Source organism: Stegastes partitus, unplaced genomic scaffold (assembly GCF_000690725.1).
Source record: "Stegastes partitus isolate 25-593 unplaced genomic scaffold, Stegastes_partitus-1.0.2 Scaffold369, whole genome shotgun sequence".
In the NCBI taxonomy this organism is placed as follows: Eukaryota; Metazoa; Chordata; class Actinopteri; family Pomacentridae; genus Stegastes; species Stegastes partitus.
Genome location: NW_007578100.1, coordinates 534,988 through 561,461, shown reverse-complemented (window position 1 = coordinate 561,461; position 26,474 = coordinate 534,988). Strand labels below are relative to the sequence as shown.

Here is a 26,474-nt window from a genome sequence, read left to right as displayed (position 1 = left end):
TGTTATAACTCCACTACATTTGTCTTTGGTTATTCTTCAGATTACAGTTTTTCACATTTGGATGTTTGCAATAAAGTGAAGGATCTGGAAAATTCTCCTACTTCTTAAGCTAAATTATTTAAAACTTCTCTGGGATTAGCTGGAAAATGCTTCATCACCACAGTTCAGTTTCTCACAAGGTGGCGACACTAAACATATGATTGATTAAAAATAATGGTGCACTGCTGTAGAAAAAAACTAGCCGAAAATATACAAAGTAGTAAAATGAGCTAACCATAAACATCTGCAGCTGTAAAATGCAACATGCACATTCATTACCTCATTACCTGATACTTTTACATAAGTGAGGCTTTGAATGCCGGTCTTTTACTAGTAGTGGTGTATTTTCCCGGTGTGGTATTGATACCTACTTGAGGACCTGAACACATGGTGCACCACAGACTTTTGCAGACTGGAAGTATCATCTCCTTGCAGAACCAACTTTGTGGAATTACAGAAAACAAAGAAAGCACTCAAATGCTCTTTAATTCATTTGATCCATCCTTTGTCCACGTGTCCCAGAAGTGCTGATAAGACAGTTTGGTGAAGCGACAACATCAGATATTTTTCATCTGTTTTAGTGAAATCGGTCAGCTGTGATCCAGCCAGTTTACAAAAGGTTTTTAACAAATTAATGAAACTTCTTGGGAGCCATTTAGTCTAAACTTCTTTAAAACAATCTAACATAATCAAAAACACTTGGGTTTGTGCTGCTGCTAGTTTTCTAAATTCTAGATTTAAAAACTGCCTCACCAAACTTGTCTGATCAGCAGCTCGGATTATTTTCCGCTCATCAGAGGGAAAGTCATTTAAATGCATCTAACATATCATATACACATATTTCCATAAATCTGCGTGTTCAGAATATCTGCAGTACATACACATGGGTCGACTGTATGAACCTCCAACCCGCATGAAAAATACAACTGAAAAAAAAAAAAAAAAAAGAAATGTTTGTAATTTTTATCCCATAATTATATCTGTAAACAAGTTTAACATTTTTAAATTCCTTAATAAAACCCACACACACACAACTGCTCTTTCAATAAATTAGAAATTAAAACACAATTATTCACCAGAAATGTTTAAAAATCAAAGTTATGAAATTTCAAAAAAAAATATGACTAAAAAGATGACAATATTACCTCTTTGATTTCATTTTCTTTAATTAGGCATCTTCTTGTTTATATGATTAGGTGTTTTATTTCATGGTTAAATTAAATAAAATTCAAATAAAACACGCTCTCACACAAACACCTCACACAGTTTCTTTTAGGTTGCATTGTTTGTAAAGTCTGTGTTCTTTTTTTTTTTTTCTCATTTGGCAGCTGAAGGAGCCACAGAGGACGACTGAGGGAGTGACGGGGATTCATTAGTCTGGACAGTTTATCCAGAACATTTCCTTGGCTCTGTTTTTTTTGTTTTTCCTTTACAGAAGCTGATTCTCTTTAGGCAATAACTAGGACCTGCTGTGTCCAGGAAAAAGTAATTAGAATTAAAAATAACTGACTGACCATCAAGTGAGCAGCAGTTTGAGCCGAGTATCAAAAACAACACCCAGCAGCACCAGGGACAGTTCTGCAGGTCCAAAATGCACTTTACAGCTTCATAGCGTCTGATTCTTACATGAGATAAAATACTTTGTGTATTTTTGTTGATAAAATAATGCCTTCCTGACATGTTTGCACTGAAAATACACGCTCAAGTTCATTTTAATACCACATTAGAGGTTTTTACTTTTACAGTTGTTGACTTAAAAGCATCACAACTGCTGATTTCCGATTCGCTCCATTCTGCGTCAACAATGAGTGAAAAGCTAAAGCCTGCCAGAAAGAACAATACAATTGTTCCAAGAGCGCCAAGGCCGCTAAGGGGGAGGGATAAATGTTGGCCGTCTTGAATTTGGAGAATTCATTTGCATGTGAAGAGCACGAGTGGAAAAACCCTGTTTGTTGAGTGTTTGTGTGTCTGAAAGTTGAAGGCATCGTGTTGTTTCCTTCTCAGTAAAGTCCAAAGAGTTCCTCGCTTTCTCCGTTTATCAACCTTCTCTCACATGACGTCAGCACGTTTGTCTCTGGCTTTGCTCCTCTGCTTAGTTCTGGCTTTGAAGGCAGCTGAGTTGAAAAGATGCTGTTCAGAAAAAAGACAAAGATCAGAGCGACATATTTATAGATGTGATGCTGTAATGACACAGGACAGTAAGTCTCTGAAGCCCAAGCAGTTTCTGTTTGTATTTTCCTTCTATCACAGTTTTCCTCATGATATAAAGTCCTGCACCTCTATTGAAGCCATGGCTAGAAGTGTAGAGGATGCAAATGTGTCTTCTGTGCTGTGTACACAAAGTTATGTTATAAATCATAAAAAAGGAAAAGCATAGTTGACTTTCTCTAAAAAAATGTACAAATTACAGAAAAAAAAAATGAGTCGACATGTTTACAATTTTCACAAGTATCCACAGGTGCTACAAATACTGTAAAGTGGGGCTTCAAATCTTGTAGACATTTAAATATTTACATTTTAAATTTGTTCTTATACTTGGCTGGATCATTAATGAGTTCATCTTGGATTTGGTTAAAGCTTCTGAAGAAACTGAAAGGCAAACATTATTAACTTCAAGGACCGTTGAAAAGCTCAAACTCTTTCTGTTTTTACAGTTTGTGGCACAGATAAGGAATGTTATTTTTGCATTTTATTTAAAAAATGCCACTCAAAACAGCTGAGATTCGGGGGTTCAGAGAGTTAACATTAACTGTTCAACAAAGATGCAGATTCATCACTGAGGAGGAGAAAAATACTGTAAAATACAATCCAAGACTTGAAGGTCTGAAGGTTCGAGGTCTGATGATGGATTGTTACCTTCTCAAACCGTGAGATCTTGTTGCCTTTGACAGCAGCGTCCAGGATGAGGGGGGCACCGAGGCCGTAGATGTCTCTCAGTAGTGGGTTGAACTGCACCAATAAAGAAAACAAATTAACAACATGGGTCGTGAACAGAACTCCACATGTTGCTGTGTTGTGTTCACCTTATGCTGCACATCTGAAAGGATAATATGTGAAACATTCAACAGCTTCAAACACGTACCATTCACCTGCAACAATAACTGAATCAGCTTAAGTGTCCATTGTCTTGTGTGCACCACAGGCCTAAAATGACATTTGCTTTCACCATATTCTGCTAAATTTCTGCAGCACAAGTGTGATCGCGCTTGCACGTTATCGTTTAGCTTATTTATACAAAATGAATCTCATAGAGCAGCTGTGGGATTTGCCCACACATTCATGGTGCATGTGTAGGTGTGTTCATTGTGTTTGCGTGTTGACTTGCATATACTCCACACAAAATGACATTTGGCAGCAGCACAGCCTGCTGCTGAAATTGGCTCAGCAGCCAATACCACAATTCTCACTCAGCTCCATATTGTTTTTTTAATGCCTTCAATGCTCGCTGTGACAGCAGACATGATTACAGACACATGAACCTAAATGGTCCGCATGACACCGTGGCAGGTGATGGTAAATTGGCTGTCAGTAAACGAGGCTGGGTAGAAACTCGCATGTGTTTTGCTTGAGAGCACTCCGCACTTTCCGTTCTGTTTCAGCTTTTCAGAGTTTTCCCACCTGTAGATGGTGTCTGACTCCAGACTCGAGGATTTCCTTGAAGGCATCGTAGCTTCTTCTCCTCATCCAGCTGTCGATGTAAACGTTCTCCACTCCAAACCTGATCCTCTCCTCTGTGAAGTCCTCATTCTGCAGCAGAAAGGTGACTTTAGAAACTCATAGGAAAAAGAGATGCCAAAGAAACCCAACACAAGAAACCCCTTTTCAGTCAGCATTTATACAACTACTAAAACATAGCATTAAAAAAAAGACAGTCTTAAATAAGCTGTTGTTTTTTTCAAAGTCCATTGATTCCAACGCCATAATACCAAAGAAGATCATTAAAAAATACACTTTACTCCTACAGATACAATCCAGCGTACCTCTATGTAATGCAGCACCTCTCTGAAGATGGAGCGCTGCTTCCTTCTGTCGTTCTTGGCTCTGTGTTTATTGCCGTCTGTCGCTAAACTCTTCAGACATTCACACAGACTTTCACTGTCGTCCACCTCAAAGTCCTATATGAACACACAAACACAGCAATGACAGCACTGTAGAACGTTTAAACCACAGATGCAGGTGTAATGTTGGAAAGTGCATTAGTTTGAACGGGGTGTGTTTATCCAGTTTCAGTCTGTTGTTTCGCCTTCACCCAAAAGTACTCAGTTATCAGTTCCCACCAAAGCGAACCAGCTGCTGGTTCTGGGCTGGTTTAACTTGCAACCCTCCAAGCACTGGTCGGCTTTTCCACGGGAGAAGCTGCCATAGAGTCACATCACTGGACACATCTATTCAAACAACACTTTTGGTGCTGAAGCTGCCTCTACTTTTCTCTGGCATTCAATGTTTTATCACCAACATCTGGCATCCATTCAGAAACACCCTTGCAAAGGACAATAAAAGTTTTTGGATAAAATATTATGCACCTGCTCTTGCAACAGCATTTAAAGATGCTAGCTGGTGAAAATAAAACATTGAAAAGCAGAGAAAACAAGATGAATAATGACCTCTTCTGCTTTCCACACACGGCTGTTTAGATTTCATGTCCATAATGAAGCTTTATTATTATTATTATTATCATCATCATTATTATCATTATCATTATTGTTATTATCATTATTATTCCAATTAGTCAGACTACCCCTGTTTATTTAAAAATAGTGGTCACAAAGTGTTCTGCTGTCATGATAATTATGCTTCCACACCCTGACTTTAGCTCTTGGTGCCGTTCTCGAACCAGTTTTCTTTGTTCATTGGCTGCTGAAACAGAGGAATCAGTTTGACATTTGGCCCGAACCTGCCCTCGACCTGCCGGGGTAGAAAAGGGCTAAACGTGCGCATTTACCTCGTCTATCTCTCGTCCCAGCTCCACCAGCAGAGCGATGGTCTCTCCCACTGCGATCCTGTAGTTAACGTCACTGCTCTGGAGACACACTTGCAGTTTAGGGAGGTGACTGCAGCAAGGACGAAGGACACAGAGAGAGAGAATCACTGTTAGTTGCACTATTAGTCACGATTGATGGCTTTTGACTCAACATGGTGACCTATATGTGCAACAAAATATGAAAACATCTTTAACCAAATCATATGACTTCTACAAATCCTGCCTGTGCACTTAACCTGACGAGGTTTTCAACAGGTGCAGCTTTTGCTAATGGTGACAGAAAACACCACCTAGAGACAGCTCGGACTGAAGGTTCTTCAACATCTCTCAAAAATGAATATGAAAAGGTGTTGAAAAGTTTGTATGTGCACCAAGCTTTCTCTTCCAACTGACGACTTGTTGCATGAATATGAACTCAGCATTCAGGAACTGACAAAAGAGGATGTCAGTTACTGGTCTGATTGCTTAGCTTTTGTGTATTTAAAGCAGCAGAACAAATCATATCAGTGAAATGAATCAAAAACACAATCTAACAAATGTAAACTACTAAAACAAAGAGCATATTCTGTGGATAAGACATAAAAGTCCACTTCAGATGCAACGAAGGGAGATTATTCATAAAAACACAGCTTCTCACATCATTGGATATTAACTCTATTACATTCGTCTTTTTCGTCTCACTCACAGATCGAGCAGCACAGTCAGTCTGGAAGCGGGACACAGGGTGACCAGCAGCGACCAGGCCTGCAGGGCTGCACTGTGGAGGCCTGAACTACCAGGTTTGGGTGTGGGCAGCGTTCCCTCTCTGTTGGGGTAGGAAGACATGAAGACGCTCTCCAGCAGGGCCAAAGACTTGATCAAGTCCTGTGAAGGTTCAGCAGTGATGTTGGGGGTGAAAGGAAAGAGAAAACGCAACAAGGAATGAGAAAGACAAGCTAGGAATGTATAATACCTTGATCAAGACCATGTAGCTACGTAGGCAACTGTTTTTGAAGTGATTTTGAGTGGTTTTGTATAATTGCAATGATTTGAACAGCTGTGCAGGGAATAGTGTACACACCTGCTTTACAACAGACTCGGTACAGACTTAAAAATACTCACTCTTGCTGAGTTGAGGAAAGCATACCATGGACGTCGAGCCAGTGCTAAGCTAATGGCTAAGATAAGGGCATTTTTTTCCCCCTAAATTTCTTAATCTATCTTATAACACACTGCTGTTAGACTCATTTAAACGTTTGTTTTGGAGAAAGTCACTTGCTTAATATGTCCACATGGCGTTTTTTTAATATGCTAGAAAACGTACCATGAATGGAATAAGCAGTCAACGCCATGGCTGAGCATTTCCACTTGGAAACTGACTTGTAGCACTGACAGACTCAAACATACAGACTCAGACGTCCAGTTCTGTGTATTTAATAGCACTAAGGAATAAATTCTTTGCACAGAAGAGTTTTCAATATCATTAGTCTTTTTTTGCAGTATGTTTACGTTCTGAACCTGCTAAATTATTCATGTGTTACAATTTGCCATTGCACACAATAGTTTTACAGGTTATTCTCAGATTATTTTCATGGGAAAAAGCTTCTAAATATGTCACTTTAATGCAGAGAGTTGAGTTTTTAGGGGTTTAATCAACAACCTTTGAAATCCCTGAGCCCATCAGATGCTACAGCCATGATTTTTTTCTGGGAATTTCACAAAGCCTGTAATGCTCTGCTATATTCAGACGTATACTTTTAAGAATTACAAGAGTTGCAAATTCTTCTCACCTCTCCATCTTCAGCAGCCGAGACGTAACAGCACATTCCCAAAGCCCTGGCACACTGACGGAGATGACGGAGACACAGATGTAAGAGTGAGTCAAACCACCAGACGTATATTTAAACAAGTACAGACAGGGTGAGGCTGTAATTCCTCCACACACACACCAATCTACAATCTAAATATTTAAGCAAGAAGATAATTGACTACTGCACTGTCAACACAGAGCAGAGAGATGCGTTACAGTTTCATTTCCTGCTTTTATTATCTTTCCTAGGAGTTACAGATCCCAAAACTACATTTGCATGCAGCATCAGAGCAGGTTGAAGTGATTACTCACGCTCTGGCGAGCTGCGATGCTGGCGCTGCTGTCGATCAGGATGGCAGTGAGGATAGGACGAAGCATCTTGAAGCCCTCCTCCGCCTCGTCTCCGCCCCCCAGCTGGATGCAGAGCAGGGCGAAGACTGTGGCTGCTGCTGCCTGCTCCTCCCCGCTGCCTGAACACATGACGGGAAAACCAAATCATTATTTATGTTGATCTATAACTGCAGGTGCTGGCAGCGTGAAGAAAGAGGGGATGTGTTTCCAGCTCCAGCACATACATTTTAATGATCCCTGGGATGAAGTAATACAAAATGCGCATTTCATCAAGCTTGCAGAAACTGTAAAAACGCAAAACAATAACGCACTGCTATGAACACACACCTTTTTTAAGGCTCCTTTCCAGGCAGTCGCTGACAGTGAGGCGTCTCTCGGTCAAGAAGTCATACAGCACTCTGGAGGAAAAGGCCAGTCGCAGTGACTCGAGGGCCGCGAGACGAGTCTTTGCACTGAGAGACACCAACATAGGGAACAGAGAGGATAATCAGCTGAGTGTTAAAGGTAAGTTTGTTTCTGTTTCTGCAGCATGAACTACAGTGTGGCACCATCATTTTGCATTTGCAGTTCTAATATTTCCTTTTCTGTTGGATGTTAGCCACAAACTCCTCACCTCTTATCCAACAGGTTGTCTATACACTGTTTGAGTTTGTCTTCAGTTTCCTCCTGCGCAGTCTGCTCGTCCACCTGCTCACCTCCTGTGTCGGACCACAAAAATGACTTTAAGATCGGTAATAGTGCCTCAGCTGAAGTAGAAAACGGTAAATCAAATCAAATCAAAAAACAACAAAACAAACCAACACTAAGAACAGCACAGAACAACTAAATACAACTAAAACAGAACGAGGCCTCATGCTGGGTTAAAAGCCAGTGAATGAAAGTGGGTTTTAAGATTGGTTTTAAAAGCAGACGATGAGGAGGCCTGCCTGATCTGCAAAGGTAGGCTATTCTACATTTTAGGAGCAGCAACAGAGAATGCTCAGTCCCCTCAGAGGTACCGTGCAGGGGCGTAGGGGTGAAAAAGCTCAGAGGGGTAGGGCGGGGCGAGGCCATTTCAAGATTTAAAAACGAATAAAAGAATCTTAAAATTGATCCGAAAGTGCACAGGCAGCCAGTGGAGGGAGGCCAGGATGGGTTTGCTCCCTCTTTCGTGCTCCAGTTAGCAGATGGGCAGCAGCGTTCTGGACTAACTGGAGACGTGCAAGCGAGGACTGGCTAACTCCAAAATAAAGTAAGTGATAAGTGGTAAGTAGTGAACTTCACTGTTTCGCCACACAGAAGTTGTAAATGGGAATAAAAATGCACTGTAAACCGACCAGCTCTATTTTTGTGACACTACCTTGGCTTGGCTTATTAAACTAATGCATCAGTACAAAAATAATTGCTAAATAAATACTACGTAGTCGCACTGGCTTTTTATTTTTCGCTATTTTCCAAACAGATCATTAACGAATTAACCAAACAGATAAATGAAATCAAGCAGGAAAATAATCATCAGTTCAGGCAACATTCTAGACATACATAAAATATATGTATAAGGCATGAATTATGTACAATCTGCATTTTTCTACCAACCTGTTCCCTCTTCCAGCACAGAGGCAGTTTCGCTGGCGCTGCTGTAGTGGCTGAGAATATCAGACGTCAGCTCATCGTCGCTGGCCGCCGACTCTCCCTTCATCCCATTTTTAGCACCTGGAGGAATAAAAAGAAAATAATCAGAAAAGGAGAGATGATGGGAAGAACATAAGAGGAGATATTAGATGTGGGTAGAAAGGAGAGAGCATGTTGTGGGTGTTTACATATTTTTTTATTAACTGAGCCTTCTTGTTTCGAGTTCCTTTTTTTTTGGATTACGTCAATGAGAGCAAATGTGAATGAATCATCCCTGAATCAGTGCACAAGTTAACACACACAAGCCACTGTCATCTCCATGATCAGCTGCTCTGGACGTGGCTGAGCGTTTCTATCACAACAGGTATGACGAGAGCTAACAAGCTCGCTGCCACTTATTGTCACGGCAACAAAACAAGCATGTAGGTGAAGGATGTAATGGGCAACACTGGGTTAAAAACATACTGAAAGGTTCTCAAACAAGATGTTGCACTGTTATTTGTCTCTATGGTCCACGGTGCTGCCCAGTTCTTCTTGCCTATCCTTTGTGGTATAAGAGATTGGAACACATCGAATGCTCTTAAATAAAAAAGTCCTGCAACAACCAATAGTTTTCAGAGGTCTTATTTCAATTTTATGGTAATTTAGGCCACTGACTTTCGTTATTTTGGTGCTTGGGTGACTTTTAAAAGCAAGCTATCATTTCAATAAACTGGTAACGATGCTAAAAAATCAGGTTATTTGTGAACGTGTCATAACCAGAATCTGACTGGAGGTCATCTCCGTGCAGTGAGGGTTAAAAAGCTAAGCTGGCTCTGCTCAGCTGCCTTTCTTTGTCAGTAACTGTACACCGACGGAGCTCTTCTTTTACACAAACGAACGCACTCGGATCAGAACACAAGTTTGCAGCAAGCGCTTCAAACCCAGATTTCAGACGAAACATAGACAATGTGTGACCTGCTACTAGGATGGCTAAGATTTAAAAAAATAAAACATTACATTTTATTAATCTTGCAGTTCACCACTGAATTGCAGTCTTCACCGACAGACAGACGGTTGTTCTCATTGTTAACAATCAGGACATAAATACAGGAAACACCAGATAAGGAGAGGATGTCTACGAGGCACCGCTCCGTCATCTTTTATGCTTTTATTGGTACCAGGTGTCGTGTTTCCGCGCAGCTCGGCCATGTGCAGGGGATGAGAAGGGGGCAAGAGTCGCAAAGCTAAGCTAACCCTCAGGTTCCTGCTGGCTCAGGACTTTCTACTGTTGGTGGGATTACTGAAGACCAGAGTGGCCTTTGGCTTATTCATTCCCTCAATGATCCAGAATGGTCAGACAGTGTGCTTGTGCGCGTTTATGTCCAGGTCAGCCAGGACAGTAAAGGTAACCCAGAGGTCACTCATACTGTATGCGAGCTGGGAGGTCCGTTCTTTTTTTTTCAATATTATTTAGTGGTGACTACAAGAAACAAGTGCAAGTTATGCTAATCAGTTCTGCTGTAGCTCAGTATCGACCACACATATCTGATCATGATTTCCACCCAGGTTCAGGTAATAGCAACCAATAGATGAACAGGATCCTGGATTATATTTGAGATCAGAATGTATAAGTGGAAATTTCAGCCAATTGAATCAAACAATTCTCTTTATACTATAAAAACTTGACACATTCAGGCTAAATTCTCTCCAGCCACAAGCCAAATGCTGCTGTAGCTGACTATCATTTCAACTCTCTTCCACTGACGGTACTATTCCCTGCCTGAAAGAAAAGCCTACAGTTAGAGCGACATGCCCAAACATCAGGCGTAGCTACTGTTACGACAAGTCCTCCTGCTCCTGTGGCTTGTGAAGTATTTTACGGTTGCGCTGACTACATAATAGCGAGATAATTGCCACAACTCCACTGTACAGTAACGACAAAATAGCTGCAGGTTGTGCTCCTATTAATAGCTCCCTCTTCAGTCACGTCACTAGAATAGACAATGAGTAGTAAAAACGAGTCTTCAAGTGCTTTCAGCGCTGAGCAAAGGAAAAGCTTCTAGTCTTCTTTGTGAATGATAAATGTTCTGGGTTTTTGGAGAAAAGAGACAAATTCTGCAATCCCATTTTTTTTCAAAGAAGACGCAGGATGAAACCTTAAAGAAGTTCATAAATATGGCGAAGATATCATAGAGTACATTCTAACACGAGCTCAGAATAGGTTTGTGGGGATGACGACACATGACATGAAGCGTGATCGCTCCATGAACAGACAAGCAATGAGTTTGTGTTACACTGTAAGACCGAAATCTGTGTTTTCCTGTTATTATTCCTGACAATTTGATAGACTAAAATATATTATGTTTGAGTAAATAAAACCCCAATTAACAAAACTGGTTTAAAAAAATATAGTTTTTTACAAATTCTTATGACTTTTGTTCTGGTTTATGCTTCTTTGGCAGCACAAAAAATGAAGTAAATAAAAGTGTAGAAAAATAAAACTTTAATTAACAAAAACAGTTTAAAAATTATATATATAGTTATTTAATTTTATTATTATCATTTTTTTTTTTTTTAATGATTTTGTTCCTGGCTTAAGCTTCTTTCGAGGCGCCAAAAATTCTTGTTTGCTCGTAATTTTCTTCACATTTTATATCAATACCTTTAATTATTAAATAATCACTAAATGTATTTAAAACCTGAGAGAAAAAAACATTTGCCTTTCAGCAGTTAAATTCTACTTTCATGTACATTATTGTGGATGTAATGCACAATATTTAATTTTCATCTAATTTTTCAGGTGTAATATTTAATTTTCATGTGCAGAATTTCATTACCATGTGCAATACTACTTATTACTCAGTATCATTGCCAGCATACTTTTACTGTTCTATGCTAGTTTTATTTTAGCTACTTACTTTATTTTAATCAATTACTGTTTTTTAGGCACACCATTTCTTCTCTGCACAATATCTGGAACAAGAACTTCCTTTGGGATTATTCAGGTTTTATCTGTCTTAAATGTTTTCATTCATTCAGCCAAGTAACAAACAAAACCCAGCTTTTATTGTTACAAGAAAAACCTGAATGTATCCCTGACATGTGTGCCGTCCTTATGTAATATTCAAATGTCTTTGACAGAACAGCCTGCAGGTTCTCCTGCACACAAGCCCACTGTTGGCAGCTGAGATAAGGCGTTCTGTGGGCCTCCATCAGTCACCAATTTCCCAGTCATCATCCTTGAACTCTGGGCCGTTGTACAGGTTACTTCCCTGCAGCTACACACAGAACTCAACCACACATCTTCCCACGCAGACCTGCCCACACACAGCTCAGCGATGAGAAGTGAGAGCTCCCTGCCACGACTCACGTGTCGTCTCCGCTTTGCCGCTTTATGCTTACATAGCAATCACTCTCACAGCTTCGGCAGTCAGCGAGTCTCCGGAGAAGAGGCTGACAGACAAATCAGGTCTCTGAGCCAAAGGGGGGCGGGAGCTTGTACGAGCCCCTCTGGCCACGACATGGCAGCACAAGTTCAAGTTCAAGACACAGGAGTCCGGTGAAGGAATTAACCTGCTTTTTCACGACAAGCATTTCGCTGCTGACCCCATGGAATACTGTGCTTACGGTTAGGGATCTAATGCAAGTCAAGGTCTCACTATTAGGGCATTTTATGATGTAAATGTCTCATTAACATCGCTCTCAAACTGCTGGAATTAATTCAAAAACAGACCTCGAGATAAAATCCAAATCTCTGTTTGGAGAAAAAACAACCAAGCTGCAGACAAATGGTTCTGCTCAGAAAACCACGACAAATAATTCAAATTTGTCAAAGTAATAAATATATATGGATTAATATGTACCTAGACACCTTATATTACATTTAGAGTTTCATAAAGTGGCTAATTTAACCTTTAAATCAGATAATCAGTCTACTTTATATCGTTTGTATTCCTACTCTGATGCTTGGTTATTTGTCTTTATAAAGTTGCACTCTTTTTTTTGACTGATGTTTTATTTCTTTTATTGTTTTATCTAATGTTTTGTGTATTTTAATGCTTTGTGAAGCCCTTTGTAACCCCAGGTGCTATAGAAATAAGGTTTATTACTATCTAATACTTTACAAGTGACAACAACAAACACGTGGCAGCAGGTTAGGAAAAGCCCCGAAGAGCAACGTGTGACGAGTGATTTTAGCTCAAGTGTCAAGATTGTCACAAGAAGCAAGAAAATGTTAGAAAACGTGGTTGGGTGGAGCGATTTTCAACTCAGACTTGGGTCTCAAAAGCAGGTGGTGATGAAGCAAGACTGCCTGTCAGCAGCCACCAGTTAGTGGAACAGGTTGGGCGGATAAACGTCCTTTATAATTCTGTGATGTTTGTCTTTTAAAAAGCCATGAATCTCAGCGTGAAGGTGGGGCTTTAACTCGTGATGTTCAAGAGCAACATGCATGAAGACTGATGAGGTTCTGAGGCTGTCGTAAAGTCAGTCGGGTGTGAGTTAAACATTTTCAGTGCAGCTGGGGGGAAAAAACACGAGGTCAGTTTAGCGTGTTAAGTGTCTACTGCATGCTTGCGGTGTGGTTCAAGAGCTTCTGAAGAAGGCTTCAGACTGGACGGGAGGGCTGGAGCGAAGGATCGGAGGAGTTACCTTTCAGCGACGCTTTAGCCGACAACTGCAGCTGAAGAACCTCCTGACGAAGAGAGCCTGGAGATGATGTATGGGCGGAGGGGTGGTTGAAAAATCAAGTGTAAAAGGTGGCGGAAAGAAGGGTGCATGAATGAATGGAAACAAGGAATGGCCATGATGGAGAAGAAAACATCACAAGTGAGGTGAAGTTTCCCATTTATGAGTATTGTGACATTACTATCATTGCTGCACAAGTGGGAAGCAAATCTAGACACAGCTATATATAAAAAAAAACACACACACACACACACACACTGCAGCAGACGTCAAACATCAGTTGGAGCGTGTATTTATGTCCCTGTGCCTCCCTCTTCCTAATCTTGGGAAGCAATCACAGCACACAGTCAGTGCACGTGTGCAACATCACTCCTGGAAACGTGAGGGGGCTCGAGACAGGCACATGCGTGGTCCGCACCTTCTACTGTACATTGACAAAAAAAAAAACGTGTAGCTGTGATTCCTAAAATTACATTCAAATGAACCTGGAGACCCTGTACACCAATTTAAGCAGCATGGCAGCGGTGCTAAAAATAACACGCGGTTAACCTTAACCCTGAGTAAGTATAGCTCCAGCATGTCACAGTCCTACTGGAAAGCTGGAGATAAACACGCGAATGCATCACTTATTTGACAACTCGTGCACGATTAAAGCCAATAAAGAGTAGTTTCTCCACAAACGTGCAGAGCTGCAGCACTGACTATAAGCCACATGGATGGGAAAGAGGTGCAAAACAAAAACATGCTAAAGTTTGAGGAGCAACAGGCTGTTAGCATTCACGCCATATGGTGAAGATGCACAAACTGCCCGCCGCTCGTGTGGCTTTAAAGGTGTGGCGAGCGAACCGTAATAACACTTTAACTTGTCTTTTAATACCTGCTGGGCTTTGTTTTCCAGAAGCTAGCACGCTGAGTGCTTTATCGCTACTTACCCGGCTTACTGGAGCCACGTTTCCCTTTTTTACTCCGTGGCATTTTGAGCAGCGCTTTGAGCCAACAGTTCACAACACGGCTAGCCGGGTTAGCTAGCTGAAGTTAGCCTGCTTCGTTAGTCCGCTCCTCGGTGCTTGACAGCCGGTGTGGAGGCGGCGGGAGACGACGACAGGCTGGTCCCGGTGGTTTATATCTTCAGCTGGGTTAAAAGCTACTTAAAAATGCCCCCTTTTCCTTCCTACTCGCGTTGCCGCTTCGGGTGCCGTTTGGCTAACGCCGCCGCGAACACCCAGCCGAGCACCGCCGCGCTCCTCAACTCTCCAACCCTCGGAATAAAGAGTTGTCCGGCGGCGGAAAAGTCCCTCCTTTCGGCGGGGTTCAGAGCGTATTATCTGTGGTTGTCCCCGGGTAATCTGTACCCGACGCCGGGTTGAGATGTTAAATATTTTCTAACGTGTTTGGGACGGAGTTGTGAGCACGCTGCTGTCGCCAAGTCCACCATCTTCTCCTCAGTAACTACTGAACAGACCGGTAGCCGGGGTTGCCAGGTCAGCTCTGCTGCCATCCCCCGTTTCCAGTGTCGTGCCAAAAAAGTGAGCGTCAGCCGGTTTGTTTTTTTACGGGATGAAGGTTTAAAGGACCAATTCAACTCATGGAATGTGCCGAAACGTGATTACAGCCACTAAAGGCTGATTGAAACGTTTTTAACGCATCAAATGACTTGATTTCATCCATGAGTAAGGTGATAATGATAAATCCTTTATTTTCATATATGTAACTCCTCCAAATCATATTATTTAGTCTGTACAAGCATATTAGACATACCAAACATGTGTAACCTAAACAATATTATAATATTGCTTTTAATGATCTTAAATGTAATGCCTGATTATGCGATGAACTGCAAATATTTCTCTTTTTTTTATAATTATTCTGTTAAAAGACAAACTTTTGCCATCAGCACAGACTTAAAGTTAAGTGTATTTGCACATTTAATCCAAATAAAAGTTGCTGCAGACGTTTATAAACTGGCCAGTACAGCTTCAACATTGAAGACAGTCCCAGATTTGATGGATGTATCTGTTTTTTCTGATATCTATGATAAATTAATTGCCAGTGTTGTATCGTTGTTCAAATCACTGTTGTTGTTATATACAGTATGTTAAACTTTCATGCCAATAAAGCTCACCAAATTGAAATCGAATTGAAACTGAGGTTGAAATTTAAAGTGATTTAAAACAAACTGAATGTTTGAAATATAAAAGTCAATATAGTGAAAAATTTGATTTCATTTAGGTCTTAATTTATAACATTTTTCAAAACAACATTCTCAGATTATTCACATTACTGCAGCCAAACAATATCAGATGTAAAATAAACTTTGGAATAAGTCAAATTTGTGATAGATTCAGAGAAAATCTCCATCCTTGTGGCCTTAATCCTGTTTCTGTTCCAGAGGACGCCCTGATGGACCACAGCAACGTGAAGGAAACATTCTTGTATATTTAACATTTATGCAATCTTATTTTCAGACTAGTGTCCATTTTAGTGGTGGAATAATAGCAAGCCAGAGGCAAAAAAGAATGGAAAATTATTTTATTAAAGAAAAGATATTTTTGAATCAAATACAAAATGTTATTTAACATGTTCACATAAACATTGAAGTCCATACTCACACGCAGCGTACATCAAGACAACCCATAAATCAGTAGTGTTATTTCTGTAGAAGTACAGAAGTCTTAAGTCCAAAGACAGTGCCCTCATTTAATAAAGAAATGTAATTTATCAGTAGCAGATGGAACTCATAATTACATCTAAAGTGTCATTAGGATTTCAAGTAAGACTATCGTTATATCTTATGTAGCGCAAAGTTCTCTCAAAGTTAAACATATTAATTAGGTAGTGAAATGTCTGAGAGACTGCTTGGATCCGGTTGTTGAACAAACCAAGAGAAAAGTGAAAAATCTGTTAAATAAGTTTCACAAACTGAACTGACAGGTTTGTTGGTTAGATAAGAAGCTGACCCAGTTATACCTCCCTGAATCGAGCTGTTTACAACTACATTATTAATGGAAATTTGGTTTAATGGCACTCTGATGACCTTAGAAAAAACAAAAACTGCAGATATGTGATGATTTAGTGTCAAAAGAGCAATTTGGAGCTTTGTTTTGGTCCAGTGGTGACAAATGGAAAGTATATCATGCTTCAAAAACCTATAATCTGTGACAAAAAGTTAATTAAATACTAGAATTTAATGGAACCACACAGCCTAGCTTTAGTGTGTTTTGGCTGAAAGAGCAGCAAGTTGTTTCCATTTAACCTGCTTACCGACTAGACAAAGAAAAACTTGGTCCATGAACCATGTTAACATCTACAACCGTCCTGTAGTCATACATACATTCTCAGATTCAGCAATACTGCTTGGAATTAATGCATCTCTTCTGTAAACTGCTGCCGATTCACAGCCATCCACAGGTGACACCATGTTAATGCCAAAAGAGAGCCTGTCTGTAGAGTGGCAGTGGCTGATTACAACGTCCTGCACAAAGTCTTTATATGTGAGGTCCTGTTGCCATTTAATCCTGTTTGTACTGCTCTAAACTTTATACATTTAATGCGCCCCACACAAACATTAGTGTATAAAAGTTTCTAATTTTGGATTGTTTTCTCTCTGAGGACTCACCAGTGAAGATTTGCTATTTTTATATTGGTGTTGCATTGCTGGAGGTAACCAGAAGGGGGCGACATTGGTAAATATGGAGCTTGGTAAAGGAACGCTCCACTGCCAGTGTACCCCAGGGTTTGGGGTGCGTCTCTTATCCGGAATAGTAGTTGGTGGGAACGAAGGGCATCTTGCTGACGGTGGCCGGCACTGCTTTTTTCCTGACCTCCACCTGGATGGCTGTTCCGTTCTTGGCGAACGCTGCGTCCACGTAACCCATGGCGACGTTCTTTTTCAGACAGGGAGACGGGCAGCCGCTGGTCACCTCACCTGGATGAAACAAAAAGGAATGGGTCTTTCTGACAACAGCTTCAGAAAAAAACCTCTTAAAAAGTCCAGTGTGCAGGATTGAAGGGAATCTATGAGTGGAATGTAGTACTCATAATTATGTTTTCATCAGCGTATGATTGTAATAAAAGGACATTTCGCCTCTCATCCATGTCACTTTTTAAATATATAGCTGGTGTGTCTGAGAAACGTCAGATTCAGCAAAACTATGACACAAAAACTGGTCCACCCGAAGGATAAAACACCTAAACACAAGCTGAGCAATGATTTATATGCAGTTCAATGTAGCCAGGAGAGCACAGACCGATATATAGATATGTTTTATGGACTGGAGTGTTTACATTATGGACAGAGAACACAGATAGTTTGAGAGAGGAATAAAGTCTACGTGAAACAGCCATCTCTAAATAGAGGGTGGGGTCACCACTTACCAGGTACTTGTAATGCAGTCTTGAGATCTCTACCCAGAAAATGTCACTACCATTAACATGTGATTCTTGACATGGCAGTTTCACAACTATTCACACCTCGAGGTCCGTGAGTTATTAATGGGCCATTAGCCATGTGAGTTGGGGGTCACAATACATGTCTGGGACTCCCCACCGGTCAGCTAGAAAAGAAGGCTTTCTATTGGAGCCATTAGGATTACCAATCGTTGGATAAGACCTTAAACCTTTCATATCCACATGAAAATCAATTGAGCGTCCACAGAACCTGCCATGTTGCACTGCCATGTTTCTACAATAAACCCCCAATAAAATAAAATAAAAACTTTACAGAAGGTCTTTCCCATTTCTGTGTTGAAGTGGCAGCTACTGTAGGTTCTCCTACATGCTTGGATAAGGAGGTGGATGAAGTTGGTTGCAATCTGCAGCTTCACCCCTAGATGTCACTAAAACCTGCACACTGGTCCTTTAAGATAGAGTCCTAATAAAGTAATTAGACAGGAACTTAAAGTTGGTCTTATCACATCCTTGAGAGCTACTCTCTAAGCAACAGACTTGTGTGTCTATGTTATAGCTCACATGCACATTCAATCATTCGTTATGCGCAATTTGCTTGAAATCACAGAAGATGGCGTATGCATGCAAAATAACATGAAAAAATCATCACTCTGACATTGTGCTGATAAGTTTGACTTTATGTTTTAAAGCCAAAATGTGTGAGATTTTAAAATGTCAGACTTTTTTAACTCCTCATGGTAATATTGTAAAAGACACCACAACACACAATACCGCAGCTAATAATTCTACACATAGTAGTTTAAAATATTACATCTTTTAATAGTGTGATGGCACAATAGTTAGTTTGGCTCCACAGAACTCTTTTAGAGGTTTTAAAACATAACTGAAATGAGGTTTCTCTAAATCATACTGTTTATGTTGTATTTCAGTGATTATTTACTTCCATGTTGCACCACTCCTAAGTGAATTACAGAAGTAGCACAGGTGTGCACCACCACTCCCACCCTGCTGCTTTTCATACCTATGACCTTTCCGTCGGGGCTGAGTATGGGTGTATGTTGTCGGACTGGGGGGCCGGCGGACACCAGGCCGACTCTCTTTCTGTCCGTCTTGGCTTTGATCTGAGGTACGATGATGTTGGCTCCGGGGAAGTCTTTGGTCTTACGCCTGCGCTTTCCTGTGCGAAAAGGTAAAGTGACGGAGTTAAGAGACGGAAACAACTACATCCCAGAACACCTAAACTTCTTCTTTTTTAAGTTTATATTTTTATTAGGTTTACTGAGAAAAACCCACTGGAGAGTCAACGACACGCCGCTACTCTCCACCAGTGGAGCTAACCTGACACCAGCGACATGAATAAGCTGAAAACAACATATGCAAAACCAATTTTCATGTGTGTTCTACCAGCCTAAAAACAAGGAATTAAAATATGTTGAAATGAGCTCTGAATCCCTACCAATGGTCCAGACGAGGGTGGCCTCAACAGGCGTGGTGGTCTCATCGATGTCGTTGCCATAGAGACAGAGCCCGGCCTCCAGCCTCAGACTGTCTCTGGCTCCCAGACCGGCCAGCTTCACCTCACTGTTAGTCAGCAGCTTCTCCGTCAGCTCAACCACTCTGGACTGAGGCACCGAGATCTGAGGCACAGGGACACACAAACTGTAGAGCTGCATCTCCATCCAGGCGGCTTTAAAGCCAATAATGTTGTGAAAAACACAGTTTGTTAAAGAGAATCAACAACCAAGTAAAAGTTTATAGTCTGCCATGTACATATTTTCTTTTAAAGACACAGCTGATTATTTCCTTAAGTTATGCAGAACTCTACATGTTCATGGAGGATGATTCATATGAGACTTAGCGCTGAGTATTAGTGAAAAGAAGATAAAGACAAGCAAACTCCCACAATCCCTCTGTTAGACAAAGAGAGATTCACCCACATCCATCCTGCTTTCTACAGAGGACCAGCAGAGTAGGCAGATACATTCATCTAGTCAATGTTTAATCAGGAATTCCTCAAATATTTGGTCTTCTTTGACGGAGTTACTAAGCGACGCATTACCATATTGAAGGAGTAACAACAACAGAGAAAACCGTTTGTTTGGTTAAACGCGAGAACAATGAACTGAAGTTAACTATGAAACACCATCAGATTCATCTAAGGTAGCACAAAGGATGAGGCAAAGATGAATACAGTTTCTACCTTTTATTAGTGAGGCCGGAAGAATGGCAAAGTGTGTCAGGTGGTCTTGGTTTCAATTGATATGTCCTTTCAACTACTAGTGGGATTCCCAAGAAATCGCTCTTTACCTTTACATCACATCATTAGGTTTGTATTGGTGTGTTTGAGAGAAATGTTTAACCAACATGACATGCGGTACTGCAGGTGATCTGTTTATCTCCTGCCATCATCAGGTCAAATTTTAATTTGTGTAAACCCTCGATACCAAACATCTGCACTCATCCTCAGCTTATTCTGCGTTAACTGCAAATGTTTGAAGGCTAAAAACATATGCAGCAATAAGATGGTGAAAATGGTGTTTTTGATGCCCGTAAAACAAGAGCATTTTCATACTGTCCATATTAGCCATCATCAGACACATACAAAGATAGATGAACCCTCTGAGACGTCACCTACATTCTTCAGGACCGTGGTTTTGAAGGTCACTGTGGTGACTCTATACAACACGATCTTCACAGTAACTGACTCATCCCAACTCCCAGCTGATCCAAAAATGGGCAAAGAGGTGGAGCTGAGGCGGGTAAGAATTGTCCTATGACGTTTTATCATGGGGGTCAGTTTCTGGCACGTCATGCTGGCTTCAATTTTCAGCCCAGGAGGTGAGAAGTGTGTGTCTACAGCAGAACAAGCTGCATTTTCAGTGTCGCAGTTGTAGGACCACATTTCTGAGACTCTTGTTTTTTGCAACAGCGCCTCCTACTGAACTGGACACCGAGGTAAGGGAACTGTTAACAAATTAAACTGCAGGCTAGAAAGTAGTATTTGATATTTATTTGGAAACAAAGCCTTTAAAACCAGAAGTAGTTTGACAGAGAGTAGTATTTTGAGTGGAATAAACCTTTAAAATCTTAACTCATTAGTTAGAACGTATTATTATGTGGAATAAACTATAAAAACAAATTTTAAGTACATGCATAGAATGTAGTATTTTAGGTGGAATAAACCTTTAAAATTCAAAGGACTTGCACACAAAGTAGTAATTTTAGTGGGGAGTACTTTATAACTATAGATGCATGTACAGAAAGGAGTATTTTGAGTGGAATAAACTTTGGAACCCTTAACTCTTTACTTAGAAAACGCTATTTGGATGGAATAAATCTTGAAAACTACAAGTTCATGGACAGAATGTAGTATTTTAGGACGAATAAACTTTTATATTTATAAGAACTTGAACACAAAATAGTATTTTGGGTGAAACAGACCTTTAAAACTAGAACTACTTGGACACAAAGTAATATTTTGGGTGTAATAAACCTTGAAAAACCATACCTCATTAGTTAGAAAGCACTATTTGAGTGGAATAAAACTTGAAATACTAAAAGTAGTTGGACAGAATACAGCACTTCAGGTTGTTTAAATCCATAAAAATTGAACACAAAGTAGGAATTCGGATGAAATAAACCTTTAAAACTACAACTATTTGGAATGAAATAGTATTTTTACACCTATATTCTAACACCCACCACCCAACACGACAAATGAGATCTATTCACCAAACAGTTTTGGGAAAGCCTGAGTAAAAAAAACTACAACAAATGTGTCTATATTGTGAGAAATCAACAACATATATTAAAATGAACTTTAATTCTCTGGAGAAGACATGCTCACCTCCACGCCGTCCTCTCCAGTGTATCCACAGCGAGTCACCCTGCAGCCTGGAACACCAAACACAGTGGCCAGGGTGGAGGTCATGAAGGTCAGCTTGCTCAGGTCCTCCTTCAGCCCCTCCTGGAGCACCTTAGACATGGCTGGACCTGAGGACACACCGCTGAGTCATTAGTTACAGGATTTTAAACACAGAGGTGGTCACATTTTCAGTTAAGCTGGAAAAGAATTACATAAAACTTCAATATCAATGGAAAAAAGCCCAGCTGAACAAAAATTGGGCCAAAGAAAGAAACTTTATGGGGAAAAAATAGCAAAATGGAAAGAGGAAAAGATGGAGAAGGAAGAAAAAATGAAATGCGGACACAAGGGAGGAAAAAGAGGAAAGAAAAGGAAATGAGAATAAAGAACGAAAGATGAAAAGGAGGGAAAAGTGTAATCAGACAAGAGAGGACAGAATATAAAACACGAGGAAGCATAACGGAAAAGAATGAGGAAAGAGAAAAGCAAACAAAAGCAAACAGGATATCTTACCTTGCAGAGCAATCAGTGCTTCATCCAGGAACTCCAGATCCACATCAAAACCCTGTGCTTTGAACTCTGCCAGTCTGGCCTGAAAGCAAAACACACATCAGAAACTTTGCAGCTGACTCCAGGTCTGTCCAACTAAACACAGTCTGTCTTCACCTTCATATGAGCCGAGTCCTTGTCGGCACAGCCGGCGTTGGAGACGACGTAGAGGTAGCCCTGGTCGGTCTTTGTCACGATGAGGTCGTCCATGATCCCTCCTTTGTCATTGGTGAAGAGGGACAACGAACCCTAAGAGGAGAGAGAAGAAGATGAAGGTAAAGGCAGAAATACAAACGTGAGTTGAATTATACCAACCGTGATGCTCCGAACTAACATGTTAGTATAGATAGATCAACAAAAGGTGGTTCAATCACAGGTCCTCATTATTTTAGCTTCTTATTGAAACTCTGAACTCCAAGCAGTTCCTGGGAGTTTGTTTTTTTTTTTTACCCCTGTAGCACTTTTTTTCAGCTCATCTTTCACTGAACCTCTGTGGAAACAGCACAACCGTGACTCGAAGTAGAGAGAACTCAAAAATATCTTAGGTTCATTACAGCAAAGTTATTAAGCCATGAATCAAAAAAACAAGTTGAATTTCTTTGATTACAAATTTTACAAAAATGAAAACACTGGAATCAACATTTTCGCGCCCTCAGATGTCACCAATACTGGAAAACCTGTGGCTCTACACCCAGTAGATAGTTTAGTATTTATTACACAGGCTGCAGTTCAGCTGAAAGTCCCTGAATTTATGTTACGCGACTGTTATGGGGCACAAGTTTGTAAATGAAACATGCAGAATAAAGGGATTTTGATAAGATGTCACAATTTTAAGCTCAGATCTGGTTGAATTTGAAGTCACAGACGTTTCAGACTTGTCAGAAAGTCTTTCTGTTTTTTAATAAATGGTGCAATTTTGCAATTTTTAAAAAAGATAACATGCACTTCACTTCAAACTTGGGTCTTGCGGTTCAGAAGGTTGAAAGAATCATTTATTTGTCATTGTTTATTTTAAATTAAGAAAAGTCGAACTTCAAAAATGTTATAAAAAATGGTGTGACGATTGCAGACATCTTGCAGTTTTCCAACCCACCCATAACGTGAGCTCTCCTGACCACACAAGCATCGTTTATTTCATTTAGATTTTATCTCTGGTTCCTTATAAGAACTGGTCAGAACCAGCAGCAATGAGGTTTCCTAATGGGGCAGTGGGACGGTTCTGAACAGTGAGGAATTGAAAGCGGCTCAGAACACACTGCGGATAATCCTGGATCTGAGCACTAAGCTTGTACGGCACATTAGAGTGCACTGATGCTTGCTGTTGGCCGGGCTGCCACAATTTTGAGAATGTCCCACTTCAGAGGGCTCTGGCTGGATCGCAACTGGAAATTCACAAATAGCAAAACCACACGATAGGCAGACAGAGGTAGCATTTTGACTGAGACGTAGGAGTAAATCGGGTCTTGTTGTTCAACCTGAAGCTTTACTATTTTTATTTATTGTCACCGCTCTCATCAGTGTTGTCCAGAAAAAGTTCAAAGACCCCTCTGTACTCTACCTGTCCAGCACTAAACAGCTGACAGATAAAGTCAGTAAATTCCTTGAGGTCGTGGCTAAAAACCACAACTTCAAATGAATTATAAATTTGGACACACTAACACCAAACTGTCTGTTTCTAACTTTATCATCTCAAGTTAGTCTTTGAACCAGGGCAAAACAGAAACATCCATCTGATTTATAACAACAGTCCTTGACCTAATCATCTGCTCAACCTTAGTGTATGTTATAAAATCACTTTATTCTACATGTCTTTTTTTTTTTAAGTTATTTTTTTGGCCTTTATTATATAGGACAGTGAAGAGAGAGACAGGAAAGTGGGGGAGAAGAATAAGGGACAGACCTGCAGCAAAGGGCCATGAGTGGGATCCGAACCCATAGCTGCTGCATCGGAGACTACAGCCCCTGTACATGGGTCGCCAGCTTAACCAGGTAAAGTGGCGGCCCTGCATGTCTCTTTTAAAAGAAAAAAAATCCCAAATGAAACCATTATCTTTAACTAGGTTCTGTGAAAAAAATAAATAAATCTGTGAAAAAGTAAAGGACTTATTGACTCAGCTGTGACCAACAGGGACAAAAAATAATTCAGGGACTTTTCGGTTTAACTGCAGGCGGTGTCCAATCAGAACACATCGATGACAATTATAGAAACAAATTAAAAATGTAAGGAGTGAAATATCTATATTATGTAAAGTCACAGTTTTTTTTCCCAGTATTGCATAAATGGCGTACATGTTGAGTCCAGGTTTAGTCAATTTTTGTCAAATTAAAACTTAATTTTGGGGCGCCTGGCTAGCCCAACAGGTTGGGCAGGCGACCCATGAACAGGAGTCCGACCCACAACCATTTACCGCCGGTCCTTCCCCAACTCTTCTCCCCATGTTTCCTGTCTCTCTCCACTTTCAACTATAATAATAAAGGCTAAAATCCCAAACAAAAGATTTAAAAAAATCATTTTGTTCTATTTGAATGAGTTATGGCATTGTAACTGTGTCATACTCTCTACTTCTAGTTATGGTTGTTCTGTTTCCATAGAGGTGCAGGACTTCATGTTGCAGTGAAACATAAGTCCACAGTGAGCAAAAATGTGACAGAAGCAGGACAGATGATTAAAGGATGATAATACGTCAGTGTTGTGTTCACAGTTTGCTCCCACCGCCCTCCAAAAAAACAGTTCAAGCCGGTTCACAGTGAAACAATCCTTCATCTACCTGGTTGTCCTTGAGTTCTGCGATATCTGCAACCACCAGAGACTCCATGAACTTCACTCTGTCTTTGCCGTGGACTTTGGTCTGACAGAGAAAGAAAAGAGTATAAATCCGTCAGCAGCCCGACACTTTTACTGTTATCGTATGTGCAGGAGTACGTCCACGCTCGTCTCACCTGCAGCATGTGGCTGACGTCGAAGATGGAGCAGTGCTCTCTGGTGTGCATGTGCGAGGCGATGTGGCTGTCTTTGTACTGGACCGGCATGCTCCAGCCCGCAAACTCCACCATCTTTCCTCCCTGCTGCCTGTGGAAGTCGAAGAGCGGAGTCTTCTTCAAGGCAGCCTGAGGGAAAATGAAACACTGTGCTGACTATACAGAATGATAGAAACACAGAGAATACAGGAATCACAACAGAAATACTGTGAAATCTAATCTGCCGAGGGTTGTGGAGGTCTGTGGGACTCAGTAGCTGCACTCATAATAACTTCTAGCTTTCAAGATTATATTCTGTTTTCTAGCTTTCTGCTCTTTGATCCATTTGGAAGTAATCAAACACTGACTGTACCCACAGCAGCTTCTACTGGGATAACATCATTTGAAGAAACCACATGTAGAACTGCACAATAACAATAGAACTGCTGGGAATAAAACAGATCCCACACATGGATCTGTAACTACACAAGCCATAAAATCCTCCCCCCCCAAAAACAGCCAATAACAAATCAGCTCAAACAAAAGAAAATGTTTATAAAGGAAAAAAATATAAAACTGTACAAACACACATTCCTAAATTTCAAATCAGATAAAACAGCTTCAACTGATCAAAAATATCACACAACAAATACAAAAAATATCAGACTGGACTGATTTAGATAATAGACCCAAGAATGTTTAAAGAATATACTTGAGGAAATACTGTTAGTAATTAAAAATATATATGACATTTAAAAAACAAGTACGGAAATGTAATAAAAGCCTCCATGCTGACAGTCTCTGATGGAATAAAAGTACAACATCTACAAGTTCACCTGACAACAGTCTAATATGATTACATTACATTGGCTCATGATTATTTCAAGCTCGGTCTCTTTTCTAACTCGTCACACATTGCTGCTCTGTCAGGAACGCTTGGTGTCATTTTTCAATGCCCAGGTTGGTATAAGAGGCCTGTAAAAACCAGGACACCATGAGACCACAGCTGAATGTTCCCCGCTGGTGTCGTCATGATTCCTTACGCTCAGGTAACGAGAATCAGCCTCATAACATCCAGTTAATAATGTGAAAGGATGTAATAAATAAAACGGAGTGAAAAAAGATTGCCAGACACTCAACACAAACCTCGATCTCGGGAGTCAAAGTCTTGTGACTAAGGTGATTCTTTTTATATCTATTTTTGATGTAGTGGATTGACATTTTGAGCATATTTAAATCCTGCGCCTCACCACAAT

At 40.5% G+C, this 26,474-nt stretch overlaps 2 protein-coding genes across 3 annotated transcripts in view; both read right to left on the bottom strand.

Annotated features, from left to right (window-relative positions):
- Nucleotides 1-1,183: 1,183 nt before the first annotated feature.
- On the bottom strand, nucleotides 1,184-14,839 carry ifrd2 (interferon-related developmental regulator 2). 2 transcript variants are annotated; one of them, XM_008284727.1, is made up of 13 exons: nucleotides 14,372-14,839; nucleotides 13,404-13,460; nucleotides 8,736-8,852; nucleotides 7,774-7,858; nucleotides 7,488-7,612; nucleotides 7,122-7,279; nucleotides 6,790-6,843; nucleotides 5,706-5,884; nucleotides 4,982-5,090; nucleotides 4,020-4,154; nucleotides 3,658-3,786; nucleotides 2,896-2,988; nucleotides 1,184-2,169 (listed from the first exon to the last, which is right to left on the bottom strand). In XM_008284727.1, the coding sequence occupies exons 1-13, from the start codon at nucleotides 14,412-14,414 to the stop codon at nucleotides 2,089-2,091; spliced, it is 1,365 nt and encodes a 454-aa protein (XP_008282949.1). In that variant the 5' UTR covers nucleotides 14,415-14,839; the 3' UTR covers nucleotides 1,184-2,088. The 2 variants fall into 2 exon arrangements, with proteins under 2 accessions (XP_008282949.1, XP_008282950.1); XM_008284728.1 differs by lacking the exon at nucleotides 13,404-13,460.
- Nucleotides 14,840-15,951: 1,112 nt separating this feature from the next.
- The window catches only part of amt (aminomethyltransferase), a 12,600-nt gene continuing 2,077 nt past the window's right edge, over nucleotides 15,952-26,474 (bottom strand). The window contains exons 2-9 of the mRNA XM_008284725.1: nucleotides 25,201-25,368; nucleotides 25,029-25,109; nucleotides 22,378-22,509; nucleotides 22,225-22,303; nucleotides 21,694-21,839; nucleotides 19,303-19,483; nucleotides 18,868-19,023; nucleotides 15,952-17,364 (exon numbers count right to left, since the gene is read on the bottom strand). Of these exons, the coding sequence (XP_008282947.1) occupies nucleotides 17,189-17,364; nucleotides 18,868-19,023; nucleotides 19,303-19,483; nucleotides 21,694-21,839; nucleotides 22,225-22,303; nucleotides 22,378-22,509; nucleotides 25,029-25,109; nucleotides 25,201-25,368 (1,119 nt within the window). The 3' untranslated portion in view covers nucleotides 15,952-17,188. The remainder of the gene's footprint in view (nucleotides 17,365-18,867; nucleotides 19,024-19,302; nucleotides 19,484-21,693; nucleotides 21,840-22,224; nucleotides 22,304-22,377; nucleotides 22,510-25,028; nucleotides 25,110-25,200; nucleotides 25,369-26,474) is intronic.